This window comes from Podarcis erhardii, assembly GCF_964252035.2.
Source record: "Podarcis erhardii genome assembly, chromosome: 7".
Classification (NCBI taxonomy): Eukaryota; Metazoa; Chordata; class Lepidosauria; order Squamata; family Lacertidae; genus Podarcis; species Podarcis erhardii.
The window spans coordinates 66576243-66601712 of NC_138511.1; the positions used below are offsets into that span (position 1 = coordinate 66576243).

The 25470-nt window shown below is 40.5% G+C and overlaps 1 protein-coding gene across 5 annotated transcripts; it reads left to right on the forward strand.

The window, feature by feature from the left end:
- Positions 1 to 5616: 5616 nt before the first annotated feature.
- On the forward strand, positions 5617 to 23701 carry CEP85 (centrosomal protein 85). Of its 5 annotated transcripts, XM_081868925.1 has the most exons (13): positions 5620 to 5797; positions 8246 to 8327; positions 11214 to 11896; positions 12860 to 12993; positions 13453 to 13570; positions 13768 to 13953; positions 15213 to 15365; positions 15601 to 15755; positions 17105 to 17222; positions 20157 to 20207; positions 20296 to 20403; positions 21108 to 21333; positions 22531 to 23701. In XM_081868925.1, the coding sequence occupies exons 2-13, from the start codon at positions 8273 to 8275 to the stop codon at positions 22692 to 22694; spliced, it is 2151 nt and encodes a 716-aa protein (XP_081725051.1). In that variant the 5' UTR covers positions 5620 to 5797; positions 8246 to 8272; the 3' UTR covers positions 22695 to 23701. The 5 variants fall into 5 exon arrangements, with proteins under 5 accessions (XP_081725055.1, XP_081725051.1, XP_081725052.1 ...); XM_081868929.1 differs by lacking the exon at positions 15213 to 15365 and having other exon boundaries at positions 5617 to 5797; XM_081868926.1 differs by lacking the exons at positions 5620 to 5797; positions 8246 to 8327 and adding an exon at positions 10729 to 10887.
- Positions 23702 to 25470: the final 1769 nt, after the last annotated feature.

Below are 25470 nucleotides of genomic sequence, written 5' to 3' on the forward strand. Positions count from 1 at the left end.
CAGATCGCCACAGCACCCCCGCGTGGTGCACCCGTGGGCAGCTTGCCCCACCCCCACCGCTCCAGGTGCCGAAGCAGCTAGCTATCGCCCCTGGCCCTATACTCGGTCACATATGACTTGCTCGTTGTGCTGGAGATTCACAGAATCATAGTTCCCCAGTGCTGTTCCAGGGTATCTGGGTTCAAATCCCACCTGCCCCTTTTAAAACTTTGGGCAAGCTGGTTTACCATAGACAAGACCAGGAACAGTGGTTACCTATCTGTTCAAGGAGTTTCCTCCTAATTATTTATGTTGCTGCTGGAATTATGTGTATTTTTTGCCATGGTTTAACCAGAGCTTGTATAATTTAATATGCCCTTTTTGTGTTGGTTGTTTAAAGTCCTTTGTTGATCATTTTGTAAGTCACTGCATTCTTTTAAACAAAAAAGTAACTTCAGCTTCAAAAATAATAAAATACTTCATAGGGATTTGTTGCAAGATCAAACAACTTGCAAAATACTTTTTTAAAAACCCCTGTAAGTGCTGAATGATAAATATTTGTTTCTGACTTCTCATTTCCTGCAATTCTTTCCAAGAAGTGGATGGGTTTTGTTTTGTTTTGTTTGCTCCAAAGCTCTGCATACCTTCACTATTATCTAAACGGAGGCACCAATACAGTGCTGGAGGAACAAGTATCCTGAAGACGGAACTCTTGGCATTGCAGTGCAGGATTCTATCACAAACATTCCTTCCTAGTTATTCATTGATGGGTGGAGGCAGGAAGAGAGGGAGTGGCAGTGTTAAATTACTGACCATAGTAAAGCTTAAAACCACTCCATTTCCAAAATAAACACAGAATCTCAAAAAGAATCCCACAGTCTATTAATGCTTCCTCTTAGCAGTAAGACTTTGTCAAAATAGGAATGCTCCATAAATCTAAATCCTCAGGGAAATCAAAAAGCCAAATTTTAAAAGGGTAAAGTATTTGATCAAGATACATGCAAGATAAAGGGGAGATCCATACATCTTTAAAGAACATTCAATGCACATTTAAAGCACTTGACTTCCCCCAAAGAATCCTTGGAATTGCAGGCTCATTCCTACCCATTCCTGGGAAGTCTGTTAAACTAATATATTATAAAATAACTATCAAAAGAAATAAAAGCATTACAATTATATAAAAATAAGTGAAATACAGCATTGTTTTAATGAACAAAGCAGAGCAGTATAGATCCAATAAAAGAGGTGAGTCTCATTTAAAGACCAGGATAAAGAGGAATGAATCTTCAGCATGCAAGGAAAGCTATAGAATGAACATGCCAGACTCACTTCCATGAGGAGGGGTCTGTAGTTATGTAGTTTTTCAGATATTTGGGGCCCAAATCATTTAGGCTTTAAAACACTAAAGTGAGCACCTTGAACAGAGCCAAGAAACAAACTGGCAACCACTGCAGCTGTTTTAAAACAGGGGTTATACGAGTTCTAAAGGCAGTACTATTTTGGGGGGTGCCTTTTACCTGTTGGATAGGTTGAAGTTTCTAAATTGTCTTCAGTTGCTGCCCCATGTAAAACACATTGCAGTAGTCCAACCTGAAGTTCACCACTGCATGGAGTATGGTGGACAAGACATTTCTCTTTGAGAGGTACCATAGTTAGCAAACCAGCTGAGCTGGAAAGAGGCACTCCTAGTCATGAGCTTTCAGTGACAGTGCTGGATCCAGCAGCACCCACGAGTGGCAGCCCTGTTCCAGGAGAATGATACTCCATCCAGGACAGGGATATGAAGAGTACTGTTCTTCAACGAATCCTTGCAGCATCAACATTTCAATATAATCTAATGTCCAGTCTACATTAGACTTGAATTCAATTGGATTTACTCCCTGGTAAATGGGATTGCTGTCTTAACCCTCATGTTCCAGCCCTATCTCAGTATAATCCCACCCCCTCTAATTTTGGTTGAAATGTGCAGATACATTATATTATTATGTCCATTACACCCTACCTGTTGATCTGCCCACTTCAGCCTTAACAGGTTCATCTCCCAGTCTTCCTGTCATGAAGCACAACACACATTTCCTGATAAGCTTTTGTATCTTCAATTTGCAAGTCACCACTGAGCCACATCCTACAAATATTTTTAAAGAGTGCATGCTACCACATACAAAGGTTGGATTAAAAGACCCACCAACCCATTTTGTTCCACCAGTTATCCTGAAATACCAAATTCAGTTCCTTAATAATCCACGTAGTAGGGCATAGGTAGAGTCCTTAAGCTGTTGTCATGATTCCTTTGGAAAGTTGTAGCCAGGCACATCCCAGCAAAGGTCTTGGCTGCTCCTCCACTCCAACCTAGATAGACACATGTTCCAAGATGGAATTTGTCCATATCTGGGGTCTCTGTGTTTGCAATGTTAGATAGGACTCTGTATGCCATATAGGATGTTGCATAGAGGTATAAGGCTCCAGAGAGCAGGAGCAGGAGCCCAGAGCCTCCTGTAAGGCAGTAGTTTGGATGTTCAGACCACCAACGTGTCCCCACATGGGTAAGAACATAACTCAGGAAGCCACCAAGCAGAGAGATGATAGTCAGGGCCCTCACCATCTGAACAGGCCAGGAGATAGCCATCTCCTCTGGAACCGGTTGGCATACCTTGTCTTGTATGCTGGTCATCTCCATACAGCTCTCCCAAAGGCCGTCACTGAAGAAGACATCTTGAGGGAAGCCAGGTCTTTTGGGGAACTCCCGCCATTCTGGGGTTACTGTAGCTGCCAGCATCAGAACCCATCCCATGGGTGCAACCACCAGTCCTAGCACCATGGTGCTGGTTGCCATAATCCACTTAAAATGTCCGTCCTTCCTATATGAGAGCTTAAACCAGACTTGCTTGTCTCCCTAATTTTGGTCTAGTATCAGAATCCAAACTGTTGCTTTTATAATTTTAGTAGCCACATCAGCTTCATCTCTTTCAAAGCAAAATTACAAACAACTGGGAAAGCAGCTCACTTCCTAGAGGGCAAGCGTCATAGCACAAATGAGACAAACCAACTCCATTGAGTTACATATTAATGATCCTTCTATTTCTGGACCCTATTCATGGCCAGTCATAATGAAGGCCTTTAATCATTAATAAGCAACACACCAGCAGCATGCACAACAATTAATCTTGAATGATTATGCTTACATTTATAACCTAACCCACGGTGGAATCAAGGAGATTGTAAAATTAAAACAAGGGAACAAGTAACAGTGGAAGGTTAAAATTTTCAGTGGTTTTTCTCATTTACAATCAGCAGAGAGACTTAAGTTGGGAAAAAAGACTTGAGGTATGGAACAAAGCAAGATGGATTCTGAGAAGCAATTGTATAAGGATGATGAACATGTTATATAAAAAATGTTCAAATGTTTGTTGAAATTTGAAATGTAAGAAGAACTAGTTAAATAATGCAGGATTAAATGAGCAAAAAGTGTTAGTTATACAGATGGAAAAGTGGGAACATATACATATAGGTAAAAGGGTTAAAATACGTACTGTGCTATGTTCTAAAATAGAATTTTTACAAAATGATGTACCATTGGTATTTAACTCCTGAGAAATTATTTAGAATGTATAAAAATATTCCAAATGTTTGTTGAAAATGTCAAGAACACAAAGGGACACTTTATCATGCTTGGTGTATGTTCAAAAAGCTAAAAAATACTTGATACAAATACACAAATTGAAAAAGAGGATTTTGAAAATTAATATTCAGCTGAAACAAGAACTCTTCCTGTTGGGACTAATGGATGATATATAACCAGAAAAAGAATATGGAATACTATTTCAATATATGCTCACTGTGGCGAGATTTTTATATGCATAAAGATGGAAGATAATAATAATAATAATATAATAATAATAATATTAATAATAATAATAATTTTGTATCCCGCCCACTCTGGGCAGCTTCCAACAAAAATTAAAAATACATTAAAATGTCACACATTAAAAACTTCCCTGGACAGGGCTGCCTTCAGATGTCTTCTAAATGTAAGGTAGTTTATCTCTTTGACATCTGATGGGAGGGCGTTCCACAGTGCGGGCACCACTACCGACTATGGAAGAATGGTTATTGGAATCAATGGCTTTGGCTGAGATGGCCAAGTTGATGTGTTTAATTGGAGAAAAATCATTGTTGATTAATAATTAGAAACCCCTTGTGGTCTTTTTGCACAAAAAGGAAAATGAGCTTTAGTACGAAGACTGAAAAAAGGTTGGCTTATGGAAAGGAGAAGAGTTGGAATTCTATTACGGAGCAAGGGCTTTGCATAAGTCTATAAAGCTGATAGTCATAGACCCACAAGTCTTTTCTTTTTCATTTTTTCCCTTCTTTAGTTTTTATGTAAAAAACTAAAATGCTTGGCGTTTGATGTTAACATTTGTATATTGCTTCTTTTTTGTTTTTCTTTTCAAACTTTAATAAAAAAACTTTTTAAAAAATAACCTCAGCTCGGATTTGGCCAATGTGGTATCCTTCACATGGGGCTGGACTGCAACTCTCCCAGTCCTGACCACTGGCTATGCTGCCTGGGCTGTCTCTGATCTAACCTGTCCACTAGATTTAAAGCAGATAACATCCATGAGCTGGATGACATTAATGTTATTAGCAACATAAAGAATGGGATTTCTTTTCTTTTCAAAGGTACGGCAGCAATACACAGAAAGCATTATAAAGAATCATAGCATTGTAGAGTTGGAAGAGACCCAAGGGTCATCTAGTCCAACCCTAACCAAAACATACCGGTAAGTAAATCAAGGTTTATATATATGCAGGTAATTATATAATATGCAATTTTCTTGGTTTTTGAAACAAACATTCTCAGATAAATGTGCAAAGGAGATTTACGCAGTAAATCAAACATTTAAGAGAAATCCAAAATCCACAGTCGGGCAATACTTTTATTAGGACAAACGAAAACTATTGCTCAACTGTAGATTTGAGTGGGTTTTTTTGTTGCTCTTCAAGAGAAATGGAAAAGGGGAAGTACTTCTCAAAAACGCAGTACTCTAATTTATTAATGACACATACATATAGCAACTATAGATGAACATTATTTTATTATTAATGGTGGCTCCTATTTACCTGGGAGTAAGTGCCATTGAATTCAGTAGGGCTTACTTCTGAATAGACATAGTTAGACTTCTGCTGGTCAGGTTACAGAGACCTGCCGTGAACAGCTGTAATGGTCAAATTTAGGGATGAATTAAAAGTTGCTGGTTGTACAGTACAACTGACGATAGAAACCCCGTTTTGATGGAATGAGGCTTCAGGTATTTCCGCCCTCTCCTCCACTACCTCTGCCCTCACTACGGTTCTCGAGAAGGGACAATTTTTTTCTTACGAGAAATTGAATATTCGAGGAGAGGGGACTTGAGTCCGAAAAAAACATTCATTGGGTGCTCGCTGGCCAATTACATTCGGAGGCTGTGAACCAATAGGAAGGGAAAGGGAAACTCCTCCCTTGCCAACTGGCAGAGAAAAGAGGCGCGGCGCCGCCCCGCGGCCGAGGGCGCGGGCCTTCAACGGTCACTCTACGAGGGAGGGGGCGTGGCAACAATGGAGAAGGTGGAGCGTCGTGAGCCTTTTTCTTTTCACCCACGTGCAACGGTCGTTGCGCGTGCGCAGTGAGCGGCGGGAGGTCTAAGGCTCCGCTTTCCCGGAGTTGTGTGGGGAGATTTTGTCGTCGTCTGCTCTTATCCGAGTTGTGAACGGATGTGTTTTACCTCAGCACTCGCTCAAAGGGACGTTTGTTCGCGGACCCGTCATTTGTACGCTAGAGGTAAAATAATAATGATAAATAACTTTCCTCTTTGTGGGTTTAGCCCTGACCCCGTTTAATTCGCCGCTCAGAAGCCCTGAAATATTGTATATTCTTCGGTATGGTATAAACAACCACGGCTTTAAACGAAACCGGGATGGAGGGAGAGGTAGTGAGGAGATGGGTGTCCTTCTGTGCCCTCAGATAGGCACTATTTAGCCTTAAAATACACTCATAACTCCCCCCTAAAACACCATTGCTGGATTCCCCCCCCCCCCTTGGTGGCTCTTTGAAGGAAAGATGCTCTTCATGTACACATGATGCGGATTGAGAGGATTCTAAATAAGTCATGGGCTAGAAACTTAAAACCAGGCTTACTTGAAAGTGAACTCCATCTAAATGGATAGACCGCTTAATGATTCTTCTGCCCATTGTAGTAATTACAATGTGCTCTGCTAGATGTTGAATGCTTTTTAGTTGTATTTTTATTCATTCTTTTGTTTTATATTGTATTTTATTGTGTTGCAATTTGCATTCCATAGAACTCAAATTGTAATATAATGCAAGACATAGAAGCAATAAAAATACAATTGAAAATCGAAATGAATATTTAATGTGGACATGCCATGGACTACATGAACGAAGCTTGTAGGCCACTGGTGGGCCACAGATCACAGTACAGGGAACCTATGCCTTAAGGTGCATTTCTTGGCGTTTGCACTGAAGACGTGAGTCCAGCTGAGTGCAGTAGGACTTATTTCCAGGTACGTTCCAAACATGTAGAATTGGAGCCGCAATTAGAAGCAATATATATTTAGAGGCTAAGGTTGGGTAATGCCTTTATTGCGTCCAACCAAAATGCCACAAAAATGGAAATCTTTTGAGATCTATAGAAATTTTGATTGGGCAGGATGTTACACAAAATAGGGGTAACTACTCTGGATGTTCACTTTAAGATCTGCTTGTAGTTAATGTCTAAAATGGAGATTACAAGCTGAGTCCCTCACAGATGCTGAGATACTTGCTTACACACTTGGGGTTTAAGGATGGAGAAGGAAAAAATGGCTGCTGCCCCCATTTCTTTGAAAAAAACAACGCCTACCCTGTAAACCTGTTCTTTCCTACACACTTCAAATGAAACCACAAGTTCTTGCTCAGGTAAAGAGCAGAGATAAAAAGAAATGTGGCATTCTTTATTTTGGCAAACCCAGAACTTAATTTTGGCAGATGCATTAGGTGACAGGCAATTTAAGTGTGCTACATGACTCCTACCCTCTTAATATGCACAATGGCTGTAATCCTATTCACACATTTGGGATTAGGTCCTATGAAATTTAACAGGACTTTCAAATAAACATGCACAGCATTGGTAATGCAAAGGTTTGTTTTTTTAAAAACTTCCCAGGTCAGGGAACAGGATAAAAATATTATACATGTGCTTTTAAAATGTGAAAATAAAACATGTTTTGGCAAAAATATGGATGATCTTCTATATATCAAACATGACACAAGTCGTATGAGAGAGGCTCAAAGGCATTGCTCCAGATTTTGCATGAATATGCCCCACAGAGAACTGTTGAACTCTTGCCACTATTGAATGTTGGAAATGAATGTGAAAGCCATTAGGTGTGTATTCTAGCCATTGAATCAGAATTAAAAGGATTGTGTTATGTATTCTTTCATTTATTAGACTTAGTCACTTATCACCTGAAGGTCTGCAAGTGACTTACAGCAAAAATATATATATATATATATATATATATATATATATATATATATATATATTACAGTACATAATACCTTAGAAGGGTGAAGTGGGGGAGGGAGTGTGACTAACTCAACATACAAGAATTAAGCCTGATCTTACACCCTTTCTCTCTTCATAGCATATTACCATTGAATTTTTTTCCAGAGCCTGCCTGTTTGTCTGTATACAGTGGTGCCCCGCAAGACGAACACCTCGCAAGACGGAAAACCCACTAGACGAAAGGGTTTTCCGTTTTGGAGGCGCTTCGCAAAACGAATTTCCCTATGGGCTTGCTTCGCAAGACAAAAATGCCTTGCGAGTTCCTGCAGGGTTTTTTCCCTCCCCCCCCCTTTTCCTAAGCCCTAAGCCGCTTATCAGCTGATCCGCTAAAAGCCGCTAAACCGCTAATAGCGCTAATCCGCTAAGCTGTCAATGGGCTTGCTTCGCAAGACGAAAAAACCGCTATACGAAGAGCCTCACGGAACGGATTAATTTCGTCTTGCGAGGCACCACTGTACCTTGTACACATACTGTAGTGATATCTTTATACCATACACAAGAGAATGAGAATATACTCTGGAGATCTGTCTATAGGTTGTGGAATAGGATGTGTTCCTTATACTTGGTTTAGGAATTCTTCTAGATATAAAGCTTTATGTAAGATTAGAAGAGTGATTGGCTAGATACAGTCTTGTAAATTTGGTATTTATCTTAAATTCCAGATAGATACTTTGGTCATAGTTCCAAGCATGGCTGCCTTTGGGGACACTCTAACTGAGACCTCCTCCTCGAACAGAACTGATGGTAAGTTTCCATTTTTAAGTTCCAATACATTCCGGGTTACTGTGGCAGAACTGAATCTGTATTTAGGATTGGTAATGAACTGAATGAGGACCAATAAACTGAAGTTCAGTCCTGACTATTGGACTGTTGCAGTGTGTTGTATGTGGGACTCACTTGAAGACTGTTCAGAAACTGCCTTGGATTGGCTGCAAGGATCAGATGTTGCCATTTTTAAAACTACTCCACTTGCTAGTAGCCTGTTTTCTGAACATAATTCGAAGTGCTGGCTGTTGCCTGTAAAACCCTAAATATGTGTGATCTGACTCATTGAAGAATTGCTTTCTCCTACACATGTCTGTCTGATAGTTAATGTTAATTTCTCTGAGTACTACTCCTACCTTGAGAGGCTAGGCAACTGGTGATAACCTCCATTTGAAGAATTTTTCCTAGAAAATTATCCTGGCACCAAATTTGTTTTTGTTTTTTTCTTCTGGTGACATGTGTTCTCTGTTGTCCAGGACTTGCAGGCTATAAACTGGCTGATATTAATTGCTGGTTTTGCCTCCACTCTCTGTTTTATTAATATATTATTTTATTCTATTTTAATAAGTTGTTTTTTGCTGCTCTGAGTATATTAGCTGAAGAATGGATCCAGATTTTGAAAATAAATAAATAGGCCTCCACAGTCTGGTTGTCTTTTTATCTCCCTTTTCTGAGACTTTGTCAACCAGGAAAGAGATCAGCTTCTTGCTGCACATGGTCTTTTAAGTTCCTTTGAATTGAAATTTGTTTCCATTTTAGGAAATTTCAAAGGTTACAGTTGGTTACAGAGCTAATGGCTTTGAGGACTTCTGACTGTAGAAAAATTATCCATGATGTGACTGTGTACCATATAAGGAAACTTGATATGCCCTTTAGCTTATCTTAGCAGTGGGCAACTTTGCATATAAAACTTTCCCTACACAGATATACATTAGTATGGGATGTGGGGGAAGGCATTTGCTTAGTGCATGCTATGTGTGATGTTAATGAAACATCTATTTTGCTGTTTATATACGTATCAATTGAAAAGTAATTTGTTGGTACCCTGTCACATATACAGTGTCCATTTCTTTTTTGCATTATATGAAGTTGTCTCCTTGGTTTAGAAGGTAGACTACACCCTAAATACATTTCAGAGTGTCCTGCTGTAACTGCATCCTACAAACTCAGACTCCCTTGGTACTCAGACTCCCTTGGTAAGGAAGCAAGCACTTGCCTCACCACTTCAAGATCCAAATTGCTGGCACTGAACTAAAGACCTGTTAACCAGTGTCCCGGTAAGGAGAGCAAGCACTTGTTCATGAGGTGCCTGGGGGTGTTCAGGTGGGAGAAAGGATATGACTTGCTCCATCTTTTCCTGGCTACTGTGGGTGCCTTCTCTTTCCCTGTCATCCACATCTGTAGCTGTGCCCCTAGTCTACTTCCCTCTTTTCATCTCTCATAAGGAGTTCTTATGGAGATGTTGCATAGCCTGCATATGTGCATTGCCTCCCAACACCATTCTACACTCTTGATGGGTAAATGCCATGTGCGAAGTAGGCCACCAAGGTGAGTGGCTTAGCTGAGATGTGAATTTTCCTATGCAAATATTCTCTGGGCACATCCAGATGCCCCTAATTTAAGAGACAGCATGTGTGCTTTTAGTTTTCCAGGGTGTCTTAAATAACTTTCCCAGCACTTCTGCATTCTGCAAATAAGAAATTCTAGAAATCTGATGTGGGATCGCATACATGCAGAGTCATGCTCTGTTCTGCTCTTAATAGAATTTGTTTCCTAGTGCCAGTATTCTGATTAGTATATAGCCATCACATCTTCGTATGATTGGCTTAATAAATACTAAGCAACACTGTGTTGCCCTCCTGTTTTTGAAATGTGTCTAGCTCTTGCATAATCAAACTTCAGTTCTTGGAGGAGTTATCAGCTGACCAATTCTTCTGACATATTTCATATTGGCATCTTGTCAGTAGATGCTTAACCATGCCATGCATAGCATCAATCCTGTGATAATCAAACTAGGGCCCTGCATTCCCCTTCATAGCAGCATTTGGGTATTGCAAACATGTGGCAATATGAGATCAACAGGAAAGAAGCTGTATCCCAGAGAGACAAACTTTTAAATTGTATTTTTGCTGACTTAAATTCATGCAAAGGTACCCAAGAATATGGAGAGGAATAAATATTGTTAGTCAGTATGGTGCCTTGCTGTTTGGTTGAACTGCTGTTGTTTTTCCTGTACTGAAACCTGAGAGTTGCTAAGAATAACTTCACACTTACATCTAGTCAGATCTGGTACTTCTGCGTCAGTATTTTCAGCATTCATACAGCCTTATTCTGTACAGCTGTTGGGGAGAATCAAAGCTTATTTTGGGGGGAAGCTAATGCCAAACAGGGCAGCAATTGCTTCACTTTTCTAGGAGGTGTTCCAATCTACTGCTGCTTTAGGGTAGTCGCCAACTTCACTTGACATGTCCAGCAGCAAATGAGAATTGCAGTGCTGTGGGTTGGGAATGTAATCAAGAGCTCAGCTCCTCGGTCCTGAGTAAGTGTTAGCATTTTATAAAGCCACACTTCAATACGTTTTTTATGAGCAGCTAGAAAGTTCCACTTTTCTTTTAAGATCTCATTTGATCAAATGAAAGTTAGTCTGGTTGCATATTCACATTTGAATTGTCTCCAGAGGCTGATGTAAATAAGCTAGGAAATATAGCTATTGTTTATAAGAAAATGGCTTTTCCTTTTTATCATATACTGTAGTAGCTCTGCTGCAATGTGTGAGGTGCCTAGCTGCGTAGTGTACAGATAAGCTACACTTCTCTAAAGTATAATGTTTTGAGCCTAATCTACCAGTTGTTTTTCTTTTCCCAGCATTCTGCAGTTCCAGTGACGGTTCTTCATTTCAGCCCATCAAAACCCAAGTGGCTATCCCTACAGCTCATGTCATGCCTTCCATGCTAGATAGGTCTTCTTGTTCAGTGGGTGAATCAAGCATACTTCGGACCACCCTGACTTCCTCTCTGCCAGTCTCTTCAAGTAGCACAGGAGGGCTGATGTCCAACCATGATCCTGATACTCTGAGGCACTCCCAGGTGTTTCACAGGAACCCTGTTCATCTTTATCAAACGTCAGTGGAAAATGGCTGTAACCAATCCTCTTTCGTTGCTCCTGACCAAACAAGTGTGGAATGTGCTCAGAAACCCATTAGATTGGCTGCTGAACTCACATTTAACCAATCTCCTCTTCTGGATAAGCAGTCTGCTGGTCCTTGGTCCCAGCTTCAAATGTGTAATTCAGATACTGCTGTTACTGGCCTAGAAAAAGACCCATGCAAAGTGCTGCTAGATGTTAAACCAGCAACAGAAACCAACAGAGTCTGTGAAAAGCAGGTACCCTTGAGGCTTAATCCTGCTACTATGTACCCCAGCCCAACAGCTGCTCAGTCTCAGCTGTGGAAGCAGGAAACTTGCACACTACATCAGCATGAGAATTGTGCACTTAGTGCCTGGAATCAGCACTTGGACCGTGTTCGCCTGCAATTGGAGCAGATTCAGGTAGAAGGTCTTTTTGAAACAATCTGCTTTAGTTTAAGAGAGTGTGTGGACACAACAAGAGTATAAAGTTGAATAGCACTTTTAGCCCTTATTCACAGTTGCATATAAACAGAGTTATTCCATTGCATGTTTATTTTTCTGAAATATATATGTTTCCACTTTCTATTTAAGTGTGAGTCTTTCTCCTCTAAATTGTTTTCTGCTTTAATCTCTATGATAGTGGTTTAATAGAAATAAAATATACAGTTGTCAGTGACCATTGCTGTTGTATGGATTTGTCTGGTGAAAGAGTACAAGGTAATATGCTTCCTTGACTAACGATTAATGAGGGTGGAATTGATAATCATTAGTATTGTCCATGTGGTGCTTTAGTTTACAGGGAGAGGTGGCACTGTGCCATTTTTAAAGGAGAAGTTCCTGAAAAAATGGGCAGCCCATGGGTATGCATAGGGAGAAGTCCTGTATTTGTTGTATCTGGTTTTAAAGGGGTTTAGGGATTCTCCAAAGTGCATATTCCAGCCTTGTTTTTCCAAATGTTGTTGCTATAAATCATGAGTTCTTTTTGACTGTGTATGGAAAAAATTGCAGACAAGTAACAGTTAGCAAAATGACTGTGATTCATTTTGCCTTTTTGAAAACTTTGTCAAAAAATCCACACTCTCCTAGTGAGATGAAACCATCATTGTTTAGTGACTTAGAGCAAATCCCCTCCATTCCCTGAAGAAAGGGAACTTTCATGGTTGGTCCAGTGTATCATTCCTCTGTAACACAGAGAGTGATCTAAAATTATTGAGTGCAGTTCTTTATGGAGCTATTTTTTTCATAGTGTTTTGATGTGTGTCTGGAATAGCTGGGTGTAAGATGAGTCTTCTATGTATTGGTGCATGGAAGCGAATAGCCTCTTAAAAGTTGTGTCTGAGCTGAACCTAATGCCTTATTTCTGTCTGACCCTCATGATTCCAGCTGCAAAACAAAGCTCCTTGCTACCATCCCTTGGGGAGCAGTACTTCACTGCACACTGTTGATCCAGCCCAGTGGGTTGGTATTGTAAATTCAAATGAGAACCTGCTCAGGGAGAAAGAAATCCTCATTGACAGGTAGGAAATGGAAATAATATTTTAGATTTCCAACTATCAAGTCTGAGACTGTCGCTCAGTTAGCATGTAATGAACATGTAACACTAAGCCATACTATGGTTTAGCATGAATGAGCAAACATGGGGGTTCTGGCATTTAAGTTGTCACACTAAGCTGTGACTTGGTTTAGTGTTATATTCAAACCTGGGCTCATGTTTTGTCTCACTTTCAGACAACACATATTTATTGTTTAAATTGAGGGATGACAATGGGAGGTAGCCTCATCCCCAGTTACCTTTTCCCTTTCCATTACTCTCCCTCCCCCACCTTTGCTTCCTGTCTTTAGATCATAAGCAGGCATTGGTAAATGCTATTTAAAAACTTGTATAAAGTCCATCCTACTGAATAAAACTTCTTGCTTTCTGAATATCTGACTTGGCAAATGTAAATATGTGTGTTGGGGTTATTCCTTTTTTGAAGGCAAAGGCAACACATTTCACAGCTGGAGCAGAAAGTACGAGAAAGTGAGCTGCAAGTCCACAATGCCCTCCTGAGCCATCCTGCTGCTTATGGGGATTTGTATCTGCTCAGAATGCAGGTAAGTACCATCAATTCATGGCTGGTGTGGATTGAAGATTCTATTTGCTTCATTTTTCTGAAGTAAGAGCTGCAGAAATAATGCTTGGGTGAAGAAGGTTGGATTAGGGAAATGCCATACTAGTCATCTACCATTTCAGGATCTTCTGAAGCTCTGGATCTGACAGTATCCACCATACCATTGGTCTTTTTTTGCAGGAAATGCAGAGGGAAAACATATTCTTACGAGCTCAGTTTACTGAAAAAACAGAATCTCTTACTAAGGAAAAGATTGAATTGGAGAGAAAACTGGCTGCTTTAGAAGCAAGTGTAAAACAGATCCAGGAGGCCCATAAGGAGACTATACAGAAGCATACAGTGGAGCTGAAGAAACAAGATGAAAGGGTGAGCTGTTTCTATTAATACAATAGTTATCTCCTGGTTTCCACTAAGATACTTGGTTACAAAAGGAAAACAGTACATGGGCACATGGTATATGCAGTGTTTTGCTTCTGATTATGGACATTGCAGGTAGTAAGAATAAACTATCACAAAATATGCAAGGAATGTTGGTATACAGAATCCTCCCCCTCATGAATTTGGAGTTAAGGCAAGAGTACAACAGCTTCTTGCACTTGAGTTTATATTGAAGGATTGACTCTGGAGCAAAATAAACCTAGTGCTTGGCTCTTCTGACATCTAAACCTGGAGTCTTGATACAGTTCTTGCTTGCTGATCTTGCATCATGTAGCATTGCTTTTGGAAATTGGTTTCTGTGTTGAAGATCAGTAATGTGAGTTAGAAATACAGTGGTACCTTGGGTTACATACCCTTCAGGTTACATACCCTTCAGGTTACAGACTCTGCTAACCCAGAAATATTACCTCGGGTTAAGAACTTTGCTTCAGGATGAGAACAGAAATCGTGCAGCGGCGGCGCAGCAGCAGCAGGAGGCCCCATTAGCTAAAGTGGTGCTTCAGGTTAAGAACAGTTTGAGGTTATGTACGGACCTCCGGAACAAATTAAGTACTTAACCTGAGGTACCACTGTAGTACTGTTTCATTAGTAACAATGAATGAATGCTAATTGCAATACATTTATTAGGCAAGCTTAGCAAATTCAAAGTTTATTTACTAAATATAGATAAAATAAACATGTTAAACAATTTTGCTCTCTGGGGCATCAGAATTCCTCTCCACCAAAACCCCACATCAGCGTTGAAGATTCTACATAATTAAATGCAATGGGCAGAAAGCTGAGCACATCAAGATTTTTCTAAAACGGTGGCACCAGTACTGGACTGGGTTTCTCTGAGCATCCAAATCCTACAATTTTTCAATATGAAGCTTTAACTGTGCTCTGCATGTAAAATGTGTTGCATTCTTCATCAGCATGTCTTAAGGAGAATATTTTTTTTTACTTAGCTGACACAAGTTATCCCCTGACATCATGTTGCTGCTTTTGTGTAGCCTGGAGTGAGATTAGCCTGTGTGATGGCCCATTCTGTCTTGAAGTACTCTGCTTGAATGAAGTCTCTAATGTATATTTTATTTGTGCTTGTAGGTTAAAATAGTGTTTGCCCCTCAAAGCTGATACATGCACTCACTCAATGAGTGAAAAAAGTCCTCTAAGAAAGCCCCTACTTTTGTTCTTTGTTTGTGCAGGTAAAGGCAAGAGATAAACATATTGAGCACCTGAAAAAGAAGTGCCAAAAAGAATTTGAGCAGAACCGTGAAAAGCAGCAGAGAATTGAGACTCTGGAGCGTTACGTTGCTGACCTTCCAATGTTGGAAGATCATAAGAAACTCCACCATCAGGTATATTGGTATCTCCTGGATACAGGTGCACTTGTGCCAGGTCTTTGCATCTAACTGAGTGTGCATGGCTGGATGGAATGGCAATCTGTTTTCAGGAAGTGAAATATTCTGATCTATTCAAATTTCTTGGAAGAAGATGTAGGAGACATATGCTTTGCGTGAAAGAAAAACTGCTAGGAAAGAATTCTATTGGTTCTGAAGTGTGCTCTCTCTCTCTCTCTCTCTACTTTTTTAGTTAAAAGAATCTCAGCAGGCAACTACAGCTTTGCAGGAATCATTGACTGCTCTTGAGAAAGAGCTTGCAGATGTTCGTGCCAGTTGTAGAGAGAAGGAGCTGCACCTAGAAATGCAGAAACACAAAGAAATGGAACTGCTTTCTACCATGCGCAGGTAATGCTCTTGGGAACTGTGAGTGAAGAAACAGAACGAAATAAGAGAATGTTATTTGGTGTGGTCTCAAAGTCTTATATTGTATAGTGCTTGTGGTGGAACTTCCCTATAATGCATTTCTATCAGGGATGCAGTGAGAGACAATATGATAGTACAAGCCTCGGGAATGAGGGTGGGGGCAAGAGGTGGGAATAGCTGTAGAGTAGCGGTCGAGTGGGAAAGAGATCGTGTTCAGCTTGCTGTGTAGATGCACAACATTCAGTTTTTAAAACTATAAAAGTGAGTAACGGAGCTTGGGGGCAAAGAGTGGACTCTGGAGTTAGTGTGATGCTTAAGAGAGAAAAATGGACAATGGAGGAGCAGACACCACAGGAGCTGAGTATATGGGTATTGGCCAAATCTGCCTTGGGTGCCTTGGCATAAAGGCAGTATATAAATGCAATAGATAGATAGATAAAATAGTTGGCTATAGGCATGTAGTGAGCTTGCTATTAAAAGTGTGTCATATCAGTTTTGTCTTCCAAATTATGGTTTTCTGGCTTCAGAATCAAGAGGAGATAATTTGGCACTGGGCTTTGGGCTGCTTTTAAAACATTAGTAGCATGTGATGGAGGCAGATCCATTTTGTTTAAACTACCCAGTTGTGTGGAAGAGGGGTGTGTTTTGAATGATTAACAGTAAAGGCAGTTTACAGTGGGGGTGGGGGGACACAGTCCTTCCTCCTGCCCATGAATCCGTTCCCCATCAACTGAGTGTCCTTGCTTGGGATATCTTTTTTTAAAAATTGTAGCTGTTTATATTCTGTCTCTAGGGATACAAATCCTTCCAATGTGAATCACAATTGCCATCAAAATCCATTGACACAATCACAATCACCAATATAATAACATAAATAATCAGAATTCTTCCCACAATGCCTTGTATTTGGGGAGTTGACAGGACAGTCTAGTTGAAGCAGGCTTCGAGGCCTGCTGCCTCTCCTGAGATCCAGTGGAGACAGGGTGAACAAGTTTAGGGAACTTGCCATGCTGATTATGTAAGGTTGTCAATTTCTTCCCATGTTGGATGAGGGGTAGGGAAGAGCTACAACACAATGTTTGGCTTTTTCGTTCTTTCACAGAAAAATGTGGCCTTGTCTCCTTAACACAAATGTGACTATGACTTAAGAATGTCTTTAAAATGTGTTTTTTGTTACTTAAAGTGTATGCTTTTGGAGCAGAGTAGGATTTCTACTCTGTCAATATGGGATCAAGGGGTGGCTGTAGTTCAGATTGAGTATTATGAAATCCATCTTCAAGGGGTGAACTTGTTGAGGTCATTCCATTTAGCATTGGCATCTTGTTTCTTAGTTTACAAGATAAAATGCAGCGTGGGAAGAATTCAGCAACAGACGACACTGCCCAGGAGTTGAAGAAAGAGAAACAAGAAAAAGATTCTCTGCAAAATGAATGTGATCTCCTTAGGAAGGTAACCTACTCCCAGTGGGGAATTGGTGGTTATTGGGGATCTCATATTCTCTGGCAGTTGGATCATATTCTTTGTGCAGTCCCACATATGGGTTCTGTATCTGCTAAGATAGACAGCTCTTTTAGATAGGTTGTGCCAAGCTCAGTGATTAACATCACACCCCTACCTCTAGGTAGGCAACCTTGCTATTCTCCTATTTGTGAAACTGCACAGAGATAACAAAGAATAACAAAACAGCTTGGATTGTCATTCACTGAGGCGTCATTGTGTACTTGCACCCTTCTTCCTCACTGCAAATGCCATTAGGACCTGCTGTCACTTGAGTACTTGTATAGTCCCTGCAACAGTGTGTTAGGAACTGAGCAGGAAGGCAGGAGCCATGTCTCCAGGATATGCACTGTGAGGGTTGGGAGCAGGCTTCCCATCAAAATTAGTATTGTCTAGTTCTAGAAAGCTCCAAAAATTGTTTTATTCAGGCACAGAATAGGGCTGAGCGATATCTGGTTTTCAATATCACAATATCACCAGCAAAGCATCACAATATTTTGATAGATCATGATGTTTGAAATAAGGTTGGAACTACGTAGAGGTGAATATGGTAATGCCCTGGCAACTTCTAGTACATACGGGTCTAACTCTAAAACTGATAAATTTTTACTTACCTTTAGCATGTTGTTAAAACTGTTATGTTATAGTACTACTGTACAGATAATGTTTAATTAGCACATTGTCTCTAAAATTAAAGCTGTAGAAGTAATTCAGTAGCATAGATATCAAAGGTATGGTGAGATAATGTTTACTGAAAAATTGATTACATTACTAAACAAGAAAAAAAACCAATTCACAATCACAGTCACACTTTTAGATATTCAAATATACCGTATTTTTTGTCCTATAGGACGCACTTTTTCCCCTCCAAAAATGAAGGGGAAATGTGTATGCGTCCTATGGGGCAAATGCAGGCTTTCGCTGAAGCCTGGAGAGCGAGAGGGGTCGCTGCGCACCGACCCCTCTCACTCTCCAGGCTTCAGGAAGCTATCTGCAAGCCGTGAGAGCCTGGCGCGAAGTCGCGCAGCTCTCCCAGGGCTTGCGGAGAGCTGCCTGCACCCCGAAGCCTGGGGCGAGCTAAGCTCAGCACGTCCCAGGCTTTGGGCAGATATCCGTAAGCCTGGAGAGACCGGCGCGACTTCCCGCCGGGCTCCCTAGGCTTGTGATAGCAGCCTGTTCTGGGGGCTGGGGTCGGGGGAAGCTCGGGCTTCCCCCGCCCCAGCCCTGCGCCTGGGGGGGGAAATAATTTTTTTTTCTTTATTTTCCCCCCAAAAATCTAGGTGCGCCCTATGGGCTGGTGCGCCCTATGGGGCAAAAAATATGGTATTTCACTATTGAGTCTTAGTTGAATGTATGCCTCTCACAACACAGTTGTTCGATTGTTTGTTAATTTTCTTTTCTAAACCAGGCCAAAATAGAAACAATGGAATGGATAAATTTTAACAGAACAAAAAATTGCTAAACAAAATTTATAGTTTAATGCCAGGGGAATTTGCATTTCTTTTATAAACCAGGCCAAACCAGAAAGAATTGATAAAATTTTACAAAATAAAATATTATTAAACAAACATATTTTTTTTTGCAAGGAAAATTTGATGCATTTAATTATATGAAGATTTACTCAATGATAGCGTGCTTCAACTTTATCATTACAAATTTCTGGAGAATATATTAATGTTCATATATTAATTTGTTATTAGTAAGAACAAATTTGTGAGAAACCAAAGGGGCAAGAGGAGGATTTAGAGGAGTTCTAGGTTAGGGAGAGGGTCTGGAGGAGAAAATGAGGAGCATAATGAGGGAGAGACAGAGACAATTGAGCATACACACAAACCAACAAGAAGCACATGCAGATGGGGAAAAGAGGGAAGTGGCCAGAGCAGCGTGTTTTTGTTTTTCTTTTTTACTATTACCCCAGTTTATATTTTTATGTGAGAACAGGAGGAGGAAATGGGCCCCAGATTCCAGAAGCCATGCCTTCTACCTAAGCCACCTACCAGCCCGGTGCCTGCCTTTCAGCAAGAGACTGGCGTCTCTAAGGAAGTTCCCGCTTGCAGGCTGTTGAGCTCCACCTGCTCAGGAGACAGAGCAGTCAGGCGACGTTAGGCTGCCCACTCACTCGCACACATGATACCTCCAAGGATGATTTTTGCCTGCTGTTGAGGAGGCAGGCAGGGGAGACGGAGAGCTAAGGCAGAGAGTTACCCTGCAGTTCACACACAATTTCTCAAAAAGCGATTTTTGCATCAGCCTGCTGCTGCTGCTGCTACCGGAGGCACAAAAGAGCATCTGAGGCAGAGTTACCAATAGTAATGGCTGCACAGGACAGGAAGAAGCATTGGCTTCCTGAGTTATGCAATGTTGTGCTTTTTGACTATTGCACACAAGCACACATACGATTCACGATATATTGTCAGATAATTTGTTTAAACAAATGGTTATCACAATTTGTTCTTTATATCGATATAAGACAATATATTGATATATTGCCTGACCCCAGCGCAGAACTCGTATGTGACTGCACAGATGACCACGTGAGGAATCACGGTTACAGATAAGCATCTGAAGAGGGAAGAGTTTAAATCATGAAGATCTTAAGCTCAACAATCTAGTACTTCCTGCAAGTGTGATCCTGAATTAGTGATGTATTGCTGTGAAGAGTTATATTTCAGGACAAATAATCTCTTCTGAACAGTCCACAAACAATTTGGGGTTGAGAGTAAGATCAGAATGTAGTCTCTCTAATTGCAAATATGGGGTCATACACAGTAGTGCAGTGCTCATAAATGCATTTGTTAAAGCAATAAACATTCAATTTTTATTATTTTGCTAAGAGTACATCTAAGGGTGCTAATAAATACATGGGAAGGTTTTCATCTTTTTCAGATTGTGGATAATCAGAAGAAGAAGATGAATCGGTTATCTTCAGAAGTAAAGGTGAGTTCAAATTGAAGGATTGGATATATGGTTCATGTATCCAAATCATCAACAGGATAATCAGAATTTGTTTGTTCTTGTTTTCCAGGATCTAGAGAATCGGATTGCTCAGGAGGAAGACACAGGTCAAGCTCTCAAAGTGGAAGCACTGAGGCAGGAGAATGTAATGCAACAGCTGCGCATAGCAGTGAAAGAGGTAGTCTCCCTTTTAAATATTGGCATCCGTTAAACAGATTAACCAGCCAAACTACTATGTAGTAGGATCTCAGAAGACATCTGAAGGCAGCCCTGTTCAGGGAAGTTTTTAATATGTGACATTTTAGTGTATTTTTCATCTTTGTTGGAAGCCGCCCAGAGTGGCTGGGGAAACCCAGCCAGATGGGCAGGGTACAAATAATAAATTATTATTATTATTATTATTATTATTATTATTATTATTATTATTATTATTATCTCCATTCCTAGTCCCTCCCTCCCTTTTTTGCTTTAGAGCACCTTGATTGCCTAATAGGTCTGTGTTCTACTTCTCAGATTTGTAGCCTTATTTGAATCCTCCTTCCCTTTGGTTTGTTATACCCATATAGAAATAGTGTTTAGTGTTTTTGGTACTCCTAGGGCCGTACAGCAATTTGTAGCTTGTGGCGGCTTTTGGTTACAAAATCATAGTATCAAGTAGCTCAGGATCTAGTATCTCTTTTATTCCCACCTCCCCAGTAATTATGGTTAGAATTGAGATCACACAGTGACCTCTGATATTTTATGACGACATTAGAAAGTGGGTGCTGCTGCCAATCTGAAGATTTCCAAAATAAAAGACATACTGTAGAATTGCAGTCTCACACTAGGGGCTGATAGAGATCTTCTTTAATGCTCCAGCTTCTCTTCCCCATTCCTTTTTAGCTTTCTGTACAGAACCAGGAACTGATGGAAAAAAATCTGACTCTTCAGGAGCACCTCCGGCAGATTGAGCCGGGTCAGCTACTGTCTGATGAAACAGCCCACCTTATTCAAGAGCTGCATAGAGAGCTAGCCAGCTGCCTGCAGGACCTTCAGTCTGTCTATAGTGTTGTAACTCAAAGGGCTCAAGGAAAGGATCCCAACTTGTCATTATTGTTGGGGATTTGCAGTAAGTAAAACTAAGTTTTTTCAGCAGCTAGTAGTAGATGAATGTTCTTTCTTTGGGGCTCTGAAGATGTAATGCTTCTCCTGTTTTATTGGTTGCCTGTTGATAGCACAAGGGTTGCCAACACTTTCTAGGTCTGTGGGCATATTTGGCGTTTTGAGATAGTTTTGTGGGCTTAGTCGTGTCTCCTCACTCCCCTGGGTCATTCTGCTCCCACAATGGACAGAGGAGCACAAACAAATTCCTTGCTTTTTTGTAAGGTCTATGTAAAACTGAGATCCAGTAGAACTGAAACAGCCTCATAAATTTGCCTGATTTTACTTACACAGAGCTCTCAAAAAGCATATTCAAAGTAAAGCTTACATTGGTAGCCTGTGTAGTAAAAATTACATACCAGCTGCTTGCCAGCACTGCTTAAATATGGGTACAAATCACAAATTTTAATCATACACACAATGGTGACTTTAAGGGGATCTCTTGAAAAAAAATGATGATCCATAAGCCTTAGATCCATGTGTTTGCACCATGGCAGTGCTGGAAAACAATGGATCCATGAATCTTATGGCTCATTAAATGGACATATGATCTGTGAGGAACTGAAAAAACGTTATGCAATTTCAAGAGGATCCATTTTACATGTGGTGCGTGCACCCACATGCTCTCCCTGGCACTCCTCTCTCCCTCCTGACTCCAGCACCCTAATTTTTCTCCCGAGCCCCCCCTCTTTAGCTGCTTGGGTGCTGCTTGAAGCCTTGAAAAGCCTATGGAACTGAAAAAAGAAACGCAGGAGAGGGTAGCTCACTTCCTCCACCCTTGCCTCCTAATGACAAAGGTTATGGAGAATATTGGGGGGCACTAGGAAAAGTCTGTAGGAAAAGAGTGTCATGGTGCCCCCATTTTGGCAGCTTGGGGTTTTATGCTGAGGATATCTTGTAAATTGTTTTGCTGTCATCAAAATTATTCAGTTATGTTTGCTTCACTTGAAATACCGTTTCAGAATCACTAGACCATTGACATTCAACACTTCTCAGTATACTTTCTTAACCATTTGGAGACATACCCAAATGTGTATTAATAATAGTGAGAGCTAGAATGTGCTTTAAAAGGGGGGGGGGATAAATCTGTTTCTAGCCTTAAATGGGATATCTGCAATCCCTGAATATTACCTCACTCATCTATCTTTGTTCTCCAATATCACAGCTGTGCACTGTTCAGTTAAAGAAAAGGATGACTTACAGAAACCGGGCATGATAGCGAAGAAGCTGGAGGATGTAAAACAATTGCGCAAAGAGATTGAAGATTTACGGACTGCTATTTCTGACAGATATGCACAGGATATGGGAGATAACTGTATCACGCAATGAAGGCAAAATGATGGGACCCAAGGACTAAGATTCCACATCCATGAAAGCTGCTATAGGGTGGGATTTTCCAAAGCTCCTTCAATATATTATACTTCCTATTTGATGCCAAGTGGAGCGTGTTTCCTGCACCAAGAAATCAAAGTATTTCTCTTGCCAGGAAAGTTCTTTGAAGAAAATGTCTGTGTTTGGCACACACTTCCTTTTTATTTGCAATTGGTTAAGATTTTGGGCAGGCTACCAAATAGCTGGTCCTTCCAACTGTGAGTTCTCAGCAGTGACATAATTGCAGTTCCAGGGCTAGTTCATGCTTGCAATCACATGCCAGTAAATGCACCATCTCTTCAGCTTGTAGCCTGCAATTTCATGAGGAAGTATGTGAATGGAGTAGTACATGGTTACAGCTGACAATCATTTCTGTGATTTTTGCAGCAGCACTTTTTCTAGATACCATAGTCATAGGAATCACTCTGGCTACTGTGTACTGCAGCTTATGCAAAAAAATATTAGTGCAATTGTGGACATGCACAAGACTGAGGAGCCACTATGTCAGCGTATGTGTAGAAACATTTAAATTGGTCTGGATAAAGATGCTCTGAAATTCTTCAGTACTCTGAACTGTTCTGGTTTAGAAAGGACCCCCAAAGAAGCAGGAGTACAATGTTGGGAGTTCTAAAAAGCCTTGATGCATTTACCCTCAAAAGCCTTATAAGTACAGCTGCTACCAAGGAGTCTGGTCTTAAAAGCCTTTATTAGTTCTACAAATGTCTAACTGGGGCAGGGGGGCTATAACCTACATCAGTAAAATGGCCTTTCACAGTGCCTGTTTTAATGGGTTAAAATGTTCCCATTCAAATGCACCTTTTAAACTGTTTTTGTATGTCTCTGTTCTTTACGCACATACTTACTATATATTCCAAAGTGTGGATTTTCATACTCGTGTGCCTTAATTCCTAGAAATAAACTGTCTGAGATCAGCTGCATTCTTATAGGTGTGTGGCTGTATTGCAGCATTTGGATTCTTTCCATCTATCTTGTGGATCTGACTTGATCAAAAATATTGAGATCCTTCACTGGTTAGTTGTTATGACTAAACTGATCTGTACAAGTTATGGAATGTAGGTAGAGGAAGAGTTTTTGAATGCCCCTCATGTTTCAAAATAAAACGTCACACCTCCAATTAGAACATTTAAGATCTTGGCAAGAAACCTATGCCTCTTTCTTTACACAGATGGGAACTTTATAATATGGAAGAATGTTCAGTCATGTAGCCCAGATGTGTTATGCTCTTGGTGCAATGCATGTACTTGTTCTAAGGTTTATGAATACACATGGAATTGCCAACTTAACAAGCAGTTAACTGCAAACTTAACAAAGAGCATTTGTTGCCTCTTGCTGCTGTTTTCCCTACCTCCCTGGATATAACTGCAAGCGTACTTTTAAAAAATCTGCCTCAACATGCAATTGGCTGACTAACATCCCACCAGCAGTCCCTTTCTATGTATGCATTCTTAAAGTTCCTATCTCATCTAAAGTGGTGGGTTACATATCTCTGAATCCATCTGAGGTGCATTAAATCATTCATAAAGAACTGATTAAACTAGTAATAAAGATGTATATAAGAGAGGAGGAGAGAGCATTGTGAAGTAGAAAGTGAGGAACTTGGTAACCATCTATCCAGGCTTCAGTGTGAAAAGGGTAGATTGAAAAGGGTGTATTGAACCTGCAGAAAGATGGGCACACACGACCCATCTCAAACGCCAAGATCTGTTTGTTGTTGAGAACAGATGATGTAGAAATTGAATATTTTGTTCATAGTTTATTGCTGCTATAACTTCTTTCCAGGAGGAATCATTTTAAGCCTGCTGAAAAAATGGGTTTAAAATACAGCTTTAGGTTAGTGAATGGATTGATCAAGTACAGTCATACCTTGTTTTGCTACCAGGATCCATTCCGGAGCCCCAGCCGCTAGCTGAAAAGGACGCAAGGCGAAGCGCCGTGTCTGCGTTTTTGCACATGTGCGAGTGGCAAACCTGGAAGTAACCCATTCTGGTACTTCTGGGTTTCCTGCAGACGTTCGCCAAAGTGGACGTTAGACGAGGCAGACGTTCACGGAGGTATTACTGTACCAGGTTGAATCTGTTATCAGCATGAAAGGCTGGAACATCCAAAGTTGTGTATTGGGACAAGAATATAGTTTTCTTGATGCTAGGCTGCTACACCAAAGAGCCTTAACCAACAAAAAATAATGAAAGTGCTGAATTTCTGACAGTTAATGGAAATGTGGCATTTACATGACATTCTGCCCACTGGCAACTGCTACCCCTGCCAAAGCTATTTCCTAATGAAGTGGGAGTTGTGTGACTCCAGCCAGTGAAGGGATAGTTGCTTTGTTGTCATGGCAAACTCACTGCAAAATACCAAAGGAAGAAAACATTATTATTACAGTATTATACAACAGGTTTACCGGAAAGAAAAATCTTGGTTATAATTTTAAAATATCTGAGTCACAGATTTTGATTTTGTACCTAAAGAAAGCTTACTTTGCCAGGCTACTTGGTACTTAGTATTTTGATTACAAAATAAAGTGGAGTTTCTGCTTTTTAAAAAAGTGCCTTTATCCTGGACTGCTTTGAGTTTTACCTCTGCCACACTTCGCCTTCACCCTGCCTTGCTACCCTCCCATTTCATGAGTAATAGACTAATCCAATTTGGCACTAATTTATTGTATTCATACCATTTTCTCTGTGAGGAACCTTTGGCCCTCCAGGTGTTACTG